The 15,879-nt window shown below is 44.1% G+C and overlaps 1 protein-coding gene across 13 annotated transcripts in view; it reads right to left on the bottom strand.

The window, feature by feature from the left end:
* Positions 1–15,879, bottom strand: part of AGBL2 (AGBL carboxypeptidase 2) — a 75,592-nt gene that overhangs the window by 58,255 nt on the left and 1,458 nt on the right. For 7 of the 13 annotated variants that reach the window (XR_012423231.1, XR_012423233.1, XR_012423234.1 and 4 more), the window contains exons 4-7: positions 12,069–12,203; positions 9,853–9,906; positions 8,558–8,743; positions 2,807–2,914 (exon numbers count right to left, since the gene is read on the bottom strand). Coding sequence is in view for 6 of the 13 variants with exons in the window: in XM_065529482.2 (XP_065385554.1) it covers positions 2,807–2,914; positions 8,558–8,743; positions 9,853–9,906; positions 12,069–12,203 (483 nt within the window). In the remaining 7 variants the exon portion in view is untranslated. The remainder of the gene's footprint in view (positions 1–2,806; positions 2,915–8,557; positions 8,744–9,852; positions 9,907–12,068; positions 12,204–15,879) is intronic. The other 6 variants (XR_012423232.1, XR_012423236.1, XR_012423237.1 and 3 more) reach the window with 4 other exon arrangements.

Raw genomic sequence — 15,879 nt, 5'->3', positions numbered from 1 at the left:
AATTTGTTGTCATAAAGTTGTTAATAGTATTACCTTGTAACTTTTTTGATTTGTACTGGTTTGGTCCTTATGTTACCTTTTTCATTCCCGACTTTGATAATTTGTGCCTCTTTTCCTTTTTTTTTGGTTTAGCAAATATGTTTCAATTTTGTTGATGTTCCCAACAACCAACTTTTGGTTTGCTTTTCTCCATCAGTTTTCTGTCTTCAATGCTTTCTGTTTTTTATTTTATTTTATTTTATATTTTTTTGAGATAGAGTCTCACTTTGTCACCCAGGCTGAGCATAGTGGCACAATCTTGGCTCACTGCAACCTCTGTCTCCCTGGTTCATGCGATTCCTCTGCCTCAGCCTCCTGAGCAGCTGGGATTACAGGGGCACACCACCATGCCCAACTAATTTTTGTATTTTTAGTAGAAACAGGGTTTCATCATGTTGGTCAAGCTGGTCTCAAACTCCTGACCTCAAGTGATCCACCCACCTCCGCCTCTCGAAGTGCTAGGATTACAGGTATGAGGCACCAACCCAGCCTCTTATGATGATGATTATTATTTTTTGAGACGGAGTCTTGGTCTGTCGCCCAGGCTGGAGTGCAGTGGCACAATCTTGGCTCACTGCAACCTCCGCCTCCCAAGGTACAAGGGATTCTCCTGCCTCAGCCTCCTGGATAGCTGGAACTACAGGTGCCTGCCACCATGCCCAGCTACTTTTTTGTATTTTTAGTAGAGATGGGGTTTCACCGTGTTAGCCATGATGGTCTCGATCTCCTGACCTTGTGGTCCACCCACCTTGGCCTCCCAAAGTGCTGGGATTACAGGCATGAGCCACCGCACCCAGCCTACCTTCTTCTTCTTCTTCTTTTTTTTGAAATGGAGTTTCACTCTTGTTGCCCAGGCTGGAGTGCAGTGGTGCCATCATGGCTCACTGCAACCTCCACCTCCCACGTTTAAATGATTCTCCTGCCTCAGCCTCCTGAGTAGCTGGGTTTACAGGCACCTGCCACCATGACTGGCTAATTTGTTGTATTTTAGTAGAGACAGAGGTTCACCATGTTGGCCAGGCTGGTCTCGAACTGCTGACCCCAGGTGATCTGCCCATCTTGGCCTCCCAAAGTGCTGGGATTACAAGTATGAGCCACCACACCCGGCCTACATACTTTTTAAATTTTTATTTATTTATTTATTTTTTTGAGACAGAGTTTCAATCTTCTTGCCCAGGCTGGAGTGCATGGCACAATCTTGGCTCACCACAACCTCTGCTTCCCAGGTTCAAGAGATTCTCCTGCCTTAGCCTCCCAAGTAGCTGGGATTGCAGGCATGTACCGCCACACCCGGCTAATTTTGTATTGTCAGTAGAGATGGAGTTTCCCCATGTTGGTCAGGCTGGTCTCGAACTCCCAACCTTAGGTGATCTGCCTGCCTCAGCCTCCCAAAGTGCTGGGATTATAGGCGTGAGCCACTGTGCCCAGCCACATTCTTATTTTTATTACTACTTTCCTTCTGCTTGCTTTGGGTTTAGTTGGCTTTTATTTTTCCAGTTTGCTAAGGTAGAAGCTTAGGTAATTGATAAGAAGCCTTTTTTGTTTTGAAATACAGGCACTTAAACCATAAATACCCATAAATATCCCTGGCACTGGTTCATTTTGTTTTTGCATCCTATAACTGTTAATATGTTGTGGTTTTATTTTCACTACATTCAAAATATTTTTGAAGTCTACTTGTGATTTCTTTAACCTATAGGTTATTTAGAAAGATGTTATTCAATTTCCACATATTTGTGGCTATCTCATATTTCATTCTGTTGTTGATTTCTAATTCAATTTTACTATGGTCAGAGAATGTACTTTGTATTATTTTAATCCTTTTACATGTATAAAAACTTGCTTTATGGCCTAGCATATAGTTTATCCTGGGGAATCTAACAGGTACCCTTAAAAAGAATGTGTATGACTTCAGTAGGGATGGCGAAAACAAAAAGAAGGAGTATTTTATTGTTGTTAGGTATGATGTTCCGCATATTTCTACAAAAGACATATATTCAACCCCTAGAAGCTTAAAACTCAACACAGGAAACTGCATTACTAAATGACAGTCATATGCACATAGAACAAAGTACTCATTAAAGTACATATAGGAGGTGAAGAAAAGAAGAGTAATCTCCCCAAAGATGATCCAACATCTGATTTTCAGGAAGGAGAATAACAAGAGAGAAGCTGTTAATGGACTTAGAACTATTAAAAAGAATGTACTTTGGCCGGGCGCCTTTTTTTTTCAAAAAAAAAAAAAAAAAAAGAATGTACTTTGATTTTAGAAAATTGTTGAAACTTTACAGCAGGCTGCTTATGACTCCTCCCCCAGGCTCCCACTCAGGTTGGCCTGGAAAAGAGTTTACCACTAAACTATGGATTTTTAAAATCACTTTTTTTTTTTTTTTTTTTTTTTTTTGAGACGGAGTCTCGCTGTGTCTCCCAGGCTGGAGTGCAGTGGCGTGATCTCGGCTCACTGCAAGCTCCGCCTCCTGGGTTCACACCATTCTCCCGCCTCAGCCTCCCAAGTAGCTGAGACTACAGGCGCCCGCCACCACGCCCGGCTAGTTTTTTGTATTTTTAGTAGAGACGGGGTTTCACCATGTTAGCCAGGATAGTCTCGATCTCCTGATCTCGTGATCCACCCGCCTCGGCCTCCCAAAGTGCTGGGATTACAGGCTTGAGCCACCGCGCCCGGCTTAAAATCACTTTTATTATTGAACATATGTTTATTATAACTTTGTCATGATTAACCATTCATTGTTCAGTGTAATGACAATACCTGAATCTAATTGATAGACAACTGTTCCTTTTTTCTCTCCTACAATCTCTGGTACCTTTTCATTTCCTTTAGGTTGATAGAAATATTCTGGTTGAGGTGGAGCCCACTCTGAAAGAAGACATTTTAAAAAGTACAAAATAAGAAATAATGTAAGTGGCACTATCAGAACTAATATAAAATAATAATAATAACTTTCCAAATGGTTAGTTTGGTTGAATCAAACCAAATTCCCACCCTAAATTTCCTGCTTGTTTATAAAATAATTATGTCTTGTTTCTTTCCATAAAGACTTATGAGGACACTTTTAACAAAGAGCATATAAAATGAAATAATAAACTATCCATAGAAGACCTAAAAATAAGTCAGAAAGGTCAATATAGCTGCTGCAACAGCTCTTCAAAATTTGGCCCTGACTTTCCTTAATATCAGCAAAATATGGTCATTAACATAACTTTTTTTATTACCATAGAGGACTAAGTTTATCAATCGTTTCAGAGGAAGCAAGTCTTTTTCTTTTCTTTCTTTTTATTTTCTTGAGATGGAGTCTCGCTCTATTGCCCAGGCTGGAGTGCAATGGTGCGATCTCAGCTCACTGCAACCTCCGCCTCTCGGGTTCAAGCGATTCTCCCACCTCAGCCCCTGAGTAGGTGGGATTACAGGCATGTGCCACCACGCTCGGTTAATTTTGTATTTTTTAGTAGAGATGGGGTTTCTCCATGTTGGTCACGATGGTCTCAAACTCCCGACCTCAGGTGATCCGCCCGCCTCTGCCTCCCAAAGTGCTGGGATTATAGGTGTGAGCCACTGTGCCTAGCTAAGGCTTTTTCATTAATACCGAATTTAAAAAGATTTCTTTGGCTGGGTGTAGGGGCTCGTGTCTGTAATCACAGCACTTTGGGAGGACAAAGTGGGTGGATTACCTGAGGTCAGGAGTTCGAGACCAGCCTGGCCAACATAGTGAAACTCCCGCCTCTGCTAAAAATACAAAAATTAACCGGGTATGGTGGCATGTGCCTGTAGTCCTAGCTGCTCGGGAGGCTGAGGTAGGAGAATCGCTCTAACCCGGGAGGCGGAGGTTGCAGTGAATCGAGATCACACCACTGCACGCCAGCCTGGGCAAACAGAGCGCGCCTCTGTCTCAAAATAAATAAATAAATAATTAAAAAACTAAAAAATAAAAACATTTCCTTTGTGGAACTTGAACAACTTTTCAATATCATTTTTAGAACAGTAGCCACTGATTAATTCCAAGAGCATACAAAGATATACCTCAGTAAAATATTATATGAATTTATTTTCTCAAAGATTATGGGAAGTGATGAGGTTTTGACAATTTAAACAATAAGGTGCTTGCATGCCTGTAATCCCAGCACTTTGGGAGGCCGAGGCGAGTGGATCACGAGGTCAGCAGATCGAGACCAGCCTGGCCAACATGGTGAAACCCCGTCTCTATTAAAAAATATAAAAATTAGCACTTTGGGAGGCTGAGACAGGCAGATCACAAGGTCAGGAGATCGAGACCATCCTGGCTAACACGGTGAAACCCCGTCTCTACTAAAAATACAAAAAATTAGCCGGGTGCGGTGGCGGGTGCCTGTAGTCCCAGCTGCATGGGAGGCTGAGGCAGGAGAATGGCGTGAACCCGGGAGGTGGAGCTTGCAGCGAGTGGAGATCGTACCACTGCACTCCAGCCTGGGGCGACAGAGCCAGACTCCGTCTCAAAACAAAAACAAAAACAAAAACAAATAACAAAACAAAAATTAGTCAAGCTTGGTGGTGGGCACCTGCAATCCCAGCTACTCAGGAGGTTGAGGCAGGAGAATTGCTTAAACCCAGGAGACAGAGGTTGCAGTGAGCTGACACGGTGCCACTGTACTCTAGCTTGGGCGACAGAGTGAGACTCCGTCTCAAAAACAACAACAACCAATAAGGTGCTTATTAATACAATTTAGTTTAAACAATAAGGTGATTGTTAATAAGTTTCTTTGAAAAATTTTTTTAAAAGTTGCTTTTTTTTTTTTTTGTTGAGACGGAGTCTCGCTCTGTCGCCCGGGCTGGAGTGCAGTGGCCGGATCTCAGCTCACTGCAAGCTCCGCCTCCCGGGTTTACGCCATTCTCCTGCCTCAGCCTCCCATGTAGCTGGGACTACAGGCGCCCGCCACCTCGCCCGGCTAATTTTTTGTATTTTTAGTAGAGACGGGGTTTCACCGTGTTAGCCAGGATGGTCTCGATCTCCTGACCTCGTGATCCGCCCGTCTCGGCCTCCCAAAGTGCTAGGATTACAGGCTTGAGCCACCGCGCCCGGCCAAAAGTTGCTTTATAAAAGATCTTGTAGTTGGCTGGGTGCGGTGGCTCACGCCTGTAATCCCAGCACTTTGGGAGGCCGAGGCAGGCGGATCACGAGGTCAGGAGTTTGAGACCAGCCTGACCAACATGGTGAAACCCCGTCTCTACTAATAAAAAATACAAAAATTAGTCGGGCGTGGTGGTGCACGCCTGTAATCCTAGCTACTCAGGAGGCTGAGGCAGGAGAATCACTTGAACCTGGGAGGCAGAGGTTGCGGTGAGCCGAGATTGCGCCATCGCACTCCAGCCTGGGCAACAGAGCAAGACTCCATCTCAAAATAAAATAAAATAAAATAAAAAAATAAAAAGAAAGATCTTGTAGTTTAGTGAATTATCACAGCATTAACTTGGTTATTAAATTCCAGTTTCCTTGCTGCGGTTGCGGCTCACACCTGTAATCTCAGAACTTTAGGAGGCCAGGAGGATCCTTTGAGGCCAGGAATTTGGGAATAGCCTGGGCAACATAGTGAGACCACGTGTCTCTATAAAAAAGCTTTTTAAAAATTAGCCAGGCGGCCAGGTGCGGTGGTTCACACCTGTAATCCCAGCACTTTGGGAGGCCGAGGCAGGTGGATCGCTTGAGGTCAGGAGTTCGAGACCAGCCTGGCCAACATGGTGAAACCCTGTCTCTACCAAAAATATAAAAAATGAGCAGGGTGTGGTGACACGTGCCTGTAATCCCAGCTACTTGGGAGGCTGTGGCATGAGAAGCACTTGAACCCAGGAGGCAGAGGTTGCAGTGAGCCAAAATCATGCCACTGCACTCCAGCCTGGGCAACAGAGACTCTGTTCTCAAAAAAAAGAAAAAAAGAAAAAAAATTAGCCAGGCATGGTGGTGCACGCCTATAGTCCTAGCTACTCAGGAGGCTGAGGTGGGAGAATGGCTTGTGGCCAGGAGTTCAAGGCTGCAGTGAGCTGTGATCACACCACTGCACTCCAGCCTGAGTGACAGAACAGGACCCTGTCTCAAAAATAAAATATTAAATTAAAATAAAATATAAAGTAAAATAAACTCCACTTTTATTTTTTCCCTATATTTTCAGACTCATCTCTTTTTAATCCTCAATGTTCTATGGTTGCCCAAGCATGCCATGCTCTTTTTCTTTTTATTCCAACTGAAATACTTTTCTTGACCCTCTTAATTGGATCATTTCAAACTCATCCTTTAGATCTCAGCTTAGATGGCAACTCCTTTTGAAAACTTATGCTGATCTCTAAGCTGGGTTAGGTATGCTTAGGTGGACCAAGCACTATGCAATTGTCTGGTAAAATGTTTAACTTCCTCACTAGTTCATGAACTCTGGGTCCATGAACTCTCCACTTTGTTCATCACTATTATCTCCAGCACCAGGCACTGTACTTAGCATATGACAACACATATGAACGAATATTATAAAGCAGGGAGACAGAAAATGAGGAACATCCAGCTGGGTGTGGTGGCTCACACCTGTAATCCCAGCACTTTGGGAGGCTGAGGCGAGTGGATCACGAGGGCAGGAGTTCGAGACCACCCTGGCCAAGATGGTGAAACCCCGTCTCTACTAAAAATACAAAAATTAGCCAGGAATGGTGGTGTGTGCCTGTAATCCCAGCTACTTGAGAGGCTGAGGCAGGAGAATTGCTTGAACCCGGGAGGCAGAGGTTGCAGTGAGCCAAGATGGAGCCATTGCACTCTAGCCTGGGCGACAGAGCAAGACTCCATCTCAAAAAAAAAAAAAAAAAAAAAAAAGAGGAATATCCAGTTTTTTATCCAGTAGTATAAAGCAGAGACATACATGATGTTTGCTAGACTTGTTCTGGTAATTAGAGAAGTCCCCACTTTCTAATGCAACCCACTTCCATAAATGCTTAATCCATAAAATGGATGAAGAAGATTGTGCTTGCTCCAAGAGCTCACAGGTATGACCCATAATGTCAAAAAAAAGTCTCCACCATTCCGACAAGAAAACTCCAATACACTCAAAATATAACTAAAAACAGTAAAAACTATGTTGTGGTATATGTAGTCTTCAATTATACCAAGACTGGTAAAAATACTACATAACCAAACACATTAATACTGAGACAGGGTAGCACCTCTGTATTTTTAGATAAGATGCTATGCCCTCCCTCCAAAAAAAGAAAAAGAAAAGAAAAAAACCCACTGAAACAGGTTAATCTAGAAAACAGATTTCAGTATTTATATATTTTGTCTTCTAGGAAGGTATCCTCCCATTCTGAAAAACTCAGAAGCATTCTAGTTTACACATTAGTATGACTTGATTTTGGTGAGTTTATATCAGTTTCTCACAGTTTAACTGTTTCAGGGTGAGTTAATAAATGTTGACTCTAGGCCTGGTGCAGAGGCTCATGCCTATAATCCCAGCACTTTGGGAGGCCAAGGCGGGTGGATCACTTAGGGTCAGGAGTTTGAGGCTAGCCTGGCCAACATGCAGAAACCCTGACTCTAATAAAAATATAAACACTAGCTGGGTGCAGTGGCCCAAATCTGTAATCACAGCACTTTGGGAGGCCGAGGCAGGTGGATCACCTGAGGTTGGGAGTTCGAGAACAGTCTGACCAACATAGAGAAACCCCGTTTCTACTAAAAATACAAAATTAGCTGGGCATGGTGGCACACGCCTGTAATCCCAGCTACTCAGGCGGGATAATCATTTGAACCCAGGAGGCAGAGGGTGCAGTGAGCTGAGCTCATGCCATTGCACTCCAGTCTGGGCAAGAACAGCGAAAGTCAGTCTCAAAAAACAAACAAACAAACAAACAACAACAACAACAAAAAACTAGCCAGGCATGGTGGCCGGGCACCTGTAATCCCAGCTACTTGTGGGGCTGAGGCAGGAGAATCGCTTGAACCTGGGAGGTGGGGGCTGCTGTGAGTGGAGATCAAGCCACTGCACTCCAGCCTGGGTGACGGAGTGAGACTCTGTCTCAATAAATAAATAAATAAATAAATAAATAAATAAACAAATGTTGACTCTGTCCTGCCTTATACTTAAGCACATAGGACTTAACATTCTCAGGTCTTGTAATAAAGTCAGGCAGAAGGCCAGGCTTGGTGGCTTATGCCTGTAATCCCAGCACTTTGGGAGGCCAAGGCGGGCGGATCACGAGGTGAGGAGTTCGAGACTAGCCTTGCACACAAGGTGAAACCCTGTCTCTACTTAAAAACGCAAAATTAGCCGGGAGTGGTGGTGCGCACCTGTAATTCCAGCTACTCAGGAGGCTGAGTGAGGAGAATCACTTGAACCCAGGAGGCGGAGGTTGCAGTGAGCCGAGATTGCGCCACTGCACTCCAGCCTGGGCAATAGAGTGAGACTTCTTCTCAAAACAAAACAAAACAAAACAAAAACAAAAAAAAGTCAGGCAGAATAGATTAGCAAGACCACTTCACATAAGTCATATTACCAATATGATGAATGCTTTCCTTGATGACCTCACATTCGATTGGCCATCTTGGAGCCAGCAGTGGCCTCTTGGTAGACAAAATGGAAAAGAGCTCTTGGGGTTCTCGAAGACGTGGATTTACTTCATCCAACTCATCATAAAGAAGCTGTCTGCTCCTAAGATGTGGTAAACTCAGCATATGTGAATCTGCCAAAGGGAAAGAGAGTAAGTGAACATCTTCCTTTTCCTCCTTGGGAACTTTACTGCTCATCTATAACAATGAAACTATTTTAAGCATTATATTAAAATATTAGCACAGATACATGATTATTTGACATGTTTCTCCTTCAAGAAGATTTAGTCCAGAATAACAGGCTCAAAATTAAAAAATGTTAAAATTCTGCACAGTCTATTAAATGTTTGAATATAAAACTTTAGGGTAAATAAAAAACCTTTTTTTAAAAAAATTAAATTTAATGGTCCAAGACATTTCAACAGTTGGTTACAATGAATAAGAAGTTACTTAATGTGCTTTATTATTTTTGTTTGGCTAGTGGCAAGAGAAGGAATTTCAATATATCCATTGCCATTTTAGAAAAAAGTACATACAACTTTATTCTTTTTTTCTTCTTTTTTACCAACTATAGTGAAATAACCTACAAATAAAATTTCAGGACCATAATATTACCATACCAAGGAAAGAGAGACATAAAGAAGATGGAAAGAGGAAGGTGAGATAAAGCGTGAGATGGGGCAGAAGAAAGAATCAGAAAAAAAGAGAAGAAAAGAAAGGCTTTCAGGAAGGTAAAAAAGAAAGGAGGGGCCGGGCACTGTGGCTCATGCCTGTAATCCCAAAACTTTGAACTTTGGGAGGCCAAGGCGGGTGGATCACCTGAGTTCAGGAGTTCGAGACCAGCCTGGCCAACGTGGTGAAATCCTGTCTCTACTGAAACTACAAAAATTAGCTGGGTGTGGTGGCACATGCCTGTAATCCCAGCTACTCAGAAGGCTGAGGCAGGAGAATCTTTGAACTTGGGAGGTGGAGGTTACAGTGAGCTAAGGCTGCACCACTGCATCCAGTCCGGGTGACAAGAGTGAAAGTCTATGTCCAAAAAAAAAAAAAAAAAAAGGGAATGAGGAAAAAAGAAAAAAATGGAAATGAAAGGGGGAACTAAAGGCTGAGGATCCTTCAGTGCTCATCAGGCATCAATCCCATTCCTGTCTGGTAATTCTCAGGTTTGGTGGGAAGAGCAGGTGATGAAGACATAGTCCAAAAAAGGAGCTTGAATTTTCTGGTCTGGAAGGACATGAAATACCTCTGTTGATGGCTTCTATTTGTCTGTGCACAGCTGAAGATAAACTGGTAGGCCCTAGAAAGAGGAAGAGGAGGCCCCGTTTGTCTCAGGGATCATTGTCTTCTTTTCTTCCGTTCACTATCCCCATCCCTTCTCATTTCCTATGCCCACTTGGGACCCCTGCATTTCTAGCTAAATCTTTCTCCCATACTTTAATGGGGGAAATAAAAGGAAATAAACATTTGAAAAGACAGTAAAGCTGCACAATGTCACTCATAACTAAAGAAATATAAAGCAGGCTGGGCACGGTAGCTCACACCTGTAATCCTAGCACTTTGGGAGGCCGAGGTGGGTGGACTACCTGAGGTTGGGAGTTCAAGACCAGCCTGGCCAGCTGGGCGCAGTGGCTCACGCCTGTAATCCCAGCACTTTGGGAGGCTGAGGTGGACGGATCACAAGGTCAGGAGATCGAGACCATCCTGGCTAACACAGTGAAATCCTGTCTCTACTAAAAATACAAAAATTAGCTAGGCACCGTGGTGCACACCTGTAGTCCCAGCTACCCAGGAGGCTGAGGCAGGAGAATCACTTGAAGCCAGGAGGCGGAGGTTGTAGTGAGCCAGGATGGAGCCACTGCACTCCAGCCTTTCGACAGAGCAAGACTCTGTCTCAAAAAAAAAAAAAAAAAAATTATTAATATTGGCCAGGTGTGTTGGCTCGCACCTGTAATCCCAGCACTTTGGGAGGCCGAGGTGGGCCGATCACCCAAGGTTGTGAGTTTGAGACCAGCCTGGCTAACATGGTGAAACACTGTCTCTACTAAAAATACAAAAATTAGCTGGGAGTGGTGGTGCACACCTGTAATCCCAGCTACTGGGGAGGCTGAGGCAGAAGAATAGCTTGAACCCAGGAGGCAGAGGTTGCAGTGAGCTGAGATAGTGCTACCACTCTCCAGCCTGGGGACAAGAGTGAGACTCCGTCTCAAAAAAAAAAAATTCAATAATGTATTTTATGGTTTTCAGATCTTGTGTCATTCAAAGGTTTTAAGTAGAAAAGGGACCTAGTCAGATTTGCATATAAAAAACACTGCTATGTGGAAAGCTGATTGGGGGGTGCAGCACAGAACAAGAGGAGCCAGGAGACCAATTAGAAGGCTGAATGATGATAGCTTGGATGGGAGGTGGTGGGACTGTGAGGGTGGGGGTATAAAGGCAGCGGTGGAGGTGGGGGATAAGCAAGGGGGGATAGAGAGAAAAGAGGGGTGGATCAATGTTTGGTTTGAGGGAGAAGTTCAACTGCATTCTTCCCCTTAGATTTTAGAAGAAACCTGTGTCTCTGCAAAAAATTATTTTTTTGCGTAAGCTAGCTAGAACTGTTTTCCACTGCTCCTATGCAAACAGCCTTAGTAAGCATTATCCATCAAAACTGAAAATCAATGTATTCCTTTTTTTTTTTTTTGAGACAGGGTCTCACTCTGTTGCCCAGGCTGGAATGCAGTGGCGCAATCTCAGTTCACTGCAACTTCCGCCTCCCAGGTTCACACAATTCTCCTGCCTCAACCTCCCCAGTAGCTGGGACCACAGGCACCTGCCACCACATCCAGCTAAGTTTTGTATGTTTTTGTAGAGACAAGAGTTTTGCCATGTTGCCCAGGCTGGTCTCGAGCTCCTGAGCACAAGCGATCTGCCTGCCTCAGCTATCCAAAGTACTGGGATTACAGGCGTGAGCCACCATGACAGGCATATTACTCTTTTTTTTTTTTTTTTTTGAGACAGAATCTCACTTTGTCACCCAGGCTGAAGTGCAGTGGCCCAACGTCGGCTCACTGAACCTCCACCTCCTGGGTTCAAGCAATCCTCCCACCTCAGCCTTCCAAGTCCTGAGATTACAGGTGTGTGTCACCACACCCGGCTAATTTGTATATTTTTAGTAGAGCTGGGGTTTTGCCATGCTGGTCAGACTGGTCTCAAACTCCTGACCTCAAGTGATCCTCCCACCTCAGTCTCCCAAAGTGCTGGGATTGCAGGCGTGAGTCACCACGCCTGGCTAGAAAATACAGTATTTTGATTTAAACCTGTAATCCAAAGTAGATTTAGAGAGAAGTTTTGAACGGTGTTAGAAACAGAGGCCAAGGCTGCTCCCCGGCCTCTCCCATGTTAGAGCAGGTTCTTCTGAATACTCAGAGGAGTTACTAGGCAATGAGGTTCTAGAGGTCACACATACTGATTGTTACTCACATAGAAGCTTCTCCTTTTGCAGGGTGTCTGGTATCAAATCATCTTTTCCCCCAAGAGAGCCATGCAACAGGTACTGAGGGTTATTCTTCCGAACATGCTGATGCGTAGCAGAGTTTGGTAAACTGCCTCTCTGCGCTAAAAATAGGTAGTTTAATTAAAGTTGCTGGAAGGTGGCCGGGCGTGGTGGCTCAAGCCTGTAATCCCAGCACTTTGGGAGGCCGAGATGGGCGGATCACGAGGTCAGGAGATCGAGATCATCCTGGCTAACACGGTGAAACCCCGTCTCTACTAAAAAAACAAAAAAACTAGCCAGGCAAGGTGGTGGGCGCCTGTAGTCCCAACTACTCGGGAGGCTGAGGCAGGAGAACGGCGTGAATCCGGGAGGCGGAGCTTGCAGTGAGCCGAGATCTGGCCACTGCACTCCAGCCTGGGCGACAGAGCGAGACTCTGCCTCAAAAAAAAAAAAAAAAAAAAAAAAAGTTGCTGGAAGGCTGACTCATCACTTCTAACATCTAGGTCAATACCAAACCCCTACTCCTTTTATCACCACCCACCACCACAGGCCTTTGTAATGAATACGCTGCATTTTTCAAAGAGCTTTCATATTCCAGCTCATGTGAGTGAAGCATAATTATCTCCACCTTACAGCTGAGGAAATGGATGTAAAGAGGAGACTTGAGAAGCAGCCTGGTGTAGTGGAGTGAGAAAGGGCTTGGTAGGCAGAAAGATTCTGAAGCTACAAGGGCTGTGTTGGAACTCAGAAAATGATAGCCCAGGGCTGGGAGGGTTGCTTGAGCGTGGGATGTGGAGGCCACTGCCCTCCAGCCTGAGTGACAGAGCGAGATCCTGTCTCAAAAAAAAAAAGAAAAAAAAATTATGGCCCAAAGGTTTGGCACTTGGCCTACTGAACACTTTGAACTAAACATAGAAAGGGTTCCAACCCTCAATAACATGCAATTTACCCATGTAACAAACCTGCACATGTACCCTCTAATCTATAATAAAAGTTGAAAAAATAAATTTAAAAAAATTAGAAAAGCCTTAGAAGCTGCCTCAGAACCAAGGACTTTCTGACCTCTACTGTCTCCCCACTACCCCAAGAACAGGAAAGGACTCCTCTCTGGAATTCCTTATCTGACTAAGGAAACTTCTTTCCAAAAGAAAAGCAGTTGTTTTAAGACCCCTTCCCTAGGAATCTCATCAAATAACTAGTAAAGATGAACCACTAAAGAGGAGACTAAAAATTGTCACAACACCCCGATAGACTTTTCATCAATTATGAGGGCAACTCAGAGATTACCTGGGCAACTATTTGCGTAAGACAACCTTTCTTCAGTGAAGCTCCTCCCCTCACTTGCTTGCCACCCCTCCCCGGAGCTCAGAGGAACTTTGTCCCAGGACATGATTTTTGGAGCTCATTCGTTTCTCCTGAATATCATTTACTACCTTTCACAATTGCCTACACACCCTCCTCCCTGAATTTCTCTCTCCCTATGAAGAGGGTATTGAAACTTCAACAATCTGGAGTGGAGTGGCACAATCTCGGCTCATTGCAACCTCTGCCTCCCAGGTTCAAGTGTTTCTCCTGCCTCCACCTTCTGAGTAGCTGGGATTACAGGCGTGCAACACCAAGCCCAGCTAATTTTTTGTATTATTAGTAGAGACAGGGTTTTGCCATGTTTGCCAGGCTGGTCTCGAACTCCTGACCTCAGGTGATCTGCCCACCTTGGCCTCCCAAAGTGTTGGGATTACAGGCGTGAGCCACCGCACCCGGCCTGAAGTTCTTGACTTTGTATGGAAAGTAAAAAATCGTATGATGACCAGCCTGAGCAACATAGTAAGACCATGTCTCTGCAAAAAATATTTTAAAATTAGCTGGGTGTGCTGGCTTGTGCTTGTGTTCCCATCTAGTTGGGAGGTAAGAGGATCGCTTAAGCCTGGAAAGTCAAGGCTGCAATGAGCTGTGATTGCAACATTGCATTCCGGCCAAGGCAAGAAACAGACCATCTAAAAAATAATAAATAAATAAATAAATAAATAAATAAATAAAATATATATGCATGCTGAGGTTGCTAAGTTCTATGGTAAGAACAAATCTATTTGTGAATTGTGAAGAAGAAAAAAGAAATTCATAATAGTTTTGCTGTCATACTTCAAATTGCAAAAGTTATGGCCACAGTGCATAAGTACTTAGTTATGGTGGAAAAGGCATTAAATTTGTGGGTGGAAGATAGAAGTCTGTTCTGAATGAGAGTGATTTGGATTTAGTACTATCAGTGGTTTCAGGCCATCCAGGGGTCTTGGAACCTCCCCCCTGTAGATAATTAGGGGTGACGACTAATGTAGTTAATAAAAAAATTTAACAACATTCTTTGATAGAAATAAAATTGGCCGGGCGCGGTGGCTCAAGCCTGTAATCCCAGCACTTTGGGAGGCTGAGGCGGGTGGATCACGAGGTCAGCAGATCGAGACCATCCTGGCTAACATGGTGAAACCCCGTCTCTACTAAAAAAAAATACAAAAAATTAGCTGGGTGTGGTGGCGGGCGCCTGTAGTCCCAGCTACTTGGGAGGCTGAGGCGGGAGAATGGCGTGAACCTGGGAGGCGGAGCTTGCAGTAAGCCGAGATTGCGCCACTGCACTCCAGCCTGGGAGACACAGCGAGACTCCGTCTCAAAAAAAAAAAAAAATAAATAAAAAAAAATAAATAAAATTAATACTAATACAATCAATATTACTCCATCTTATTTCAATATACCAATAACAAAGTTAGGAAATAAAATTTTAAGAAGATCAACATTTATAATAGCATAAAAATATGAAGTATTATGAAAAACTATAAATCTTTATTGGGAGACATTAAAAACCTAAGTAAATGGAGATATATATTATAGTCATAGATTGGAGAATCCAGTGCTGAAAAATTGCCAGTTCTTGTGAAATCTGATCTACAGATTCAATGCAATTCCTACAGTCTTTTAAAATGTCACAAGCGGGCCGGGGACAGTGGCTCATGCCTGTAATCCCAGCACTTTGGGAGGCCAAGGTGGGTGGATCACCTTAGGTCAGGAGTTCGAGAACAGCCTGGTCAACATGAGGAAACCCTGTGTCTACTAAAAACACCAAAATTAGCCAGGCATGGTGGTGCATGCCTGTAATCCCAGCTACTTGGGTACTTGGGAGGCTGAGGCAGGAAAATCGCTTGACCCCAGGAGGTGGAGGTTGCAGCAAGCCTAGCTCGCGCCACGGCACTCCAGCCTGGGCAACAAGAGCGAAACTCCATCTCAAAAATAAAAAAACAGCCAGGCGCAGTAGCTCATGTCTGTAATCCCAGCACTTTGGGAGGCCAAGGCGGGTGGATCACCTGAGGTCGGGAGTTCAAGACCAGCCTGGCCAACATGTTGAAACCACATCTCTACTAAAAATACACAAAAAAGTTAGCTGGGTGTGGTGGTTGGCGCCTGTAATCCCATCTACTTGGGAGGCTGAGGCAAGAGAATCTCTTGAACCCAGGAGGTGGAGGTTGCAGTGAGCCGAGTTTGCGCCATTGCACTTCAGCCTGGGTGAAAAGAGTGAGACTCCATCTCAAAAAAAAAAGAAAAAAGAAAAAAGAAACAAAAATTAGCCGGGCGTGGAGGATCGAGCCTGTAATCCCAGCTACTCAGGAGGCTGAGGCAGGAGAATCTCTTGAATCTGGGAGGAAGAGGTTGCAGTGAGCTGAGATCGTGCCACTGCACTCCACCCTGGGTGACAGAGCGAGACTTCATCTCAAAAATAAAATAAAATAAAATAAAATGTCATAAGCCAATTGT

Source organism: Macaca fascicularis, chromosome 14, assembly GCF_037993035.2.
Source record: "Macaca fascicularis isolate 582-1 chromosome 14, T2T-MFA8v1.1".
In the NCBI taxonomy this organism is placed as follows: Eukaryota; Metazoa; Chordata; class Mammalia; order Primates; family Cercopithecidae; genus Macaca; species Macaca fascicularis.
The sequence above is the reverse complement of the archived record's forward strand: the minus strand, read 5'-3'. Positions and strand labels throughout refer to the sequence as shown.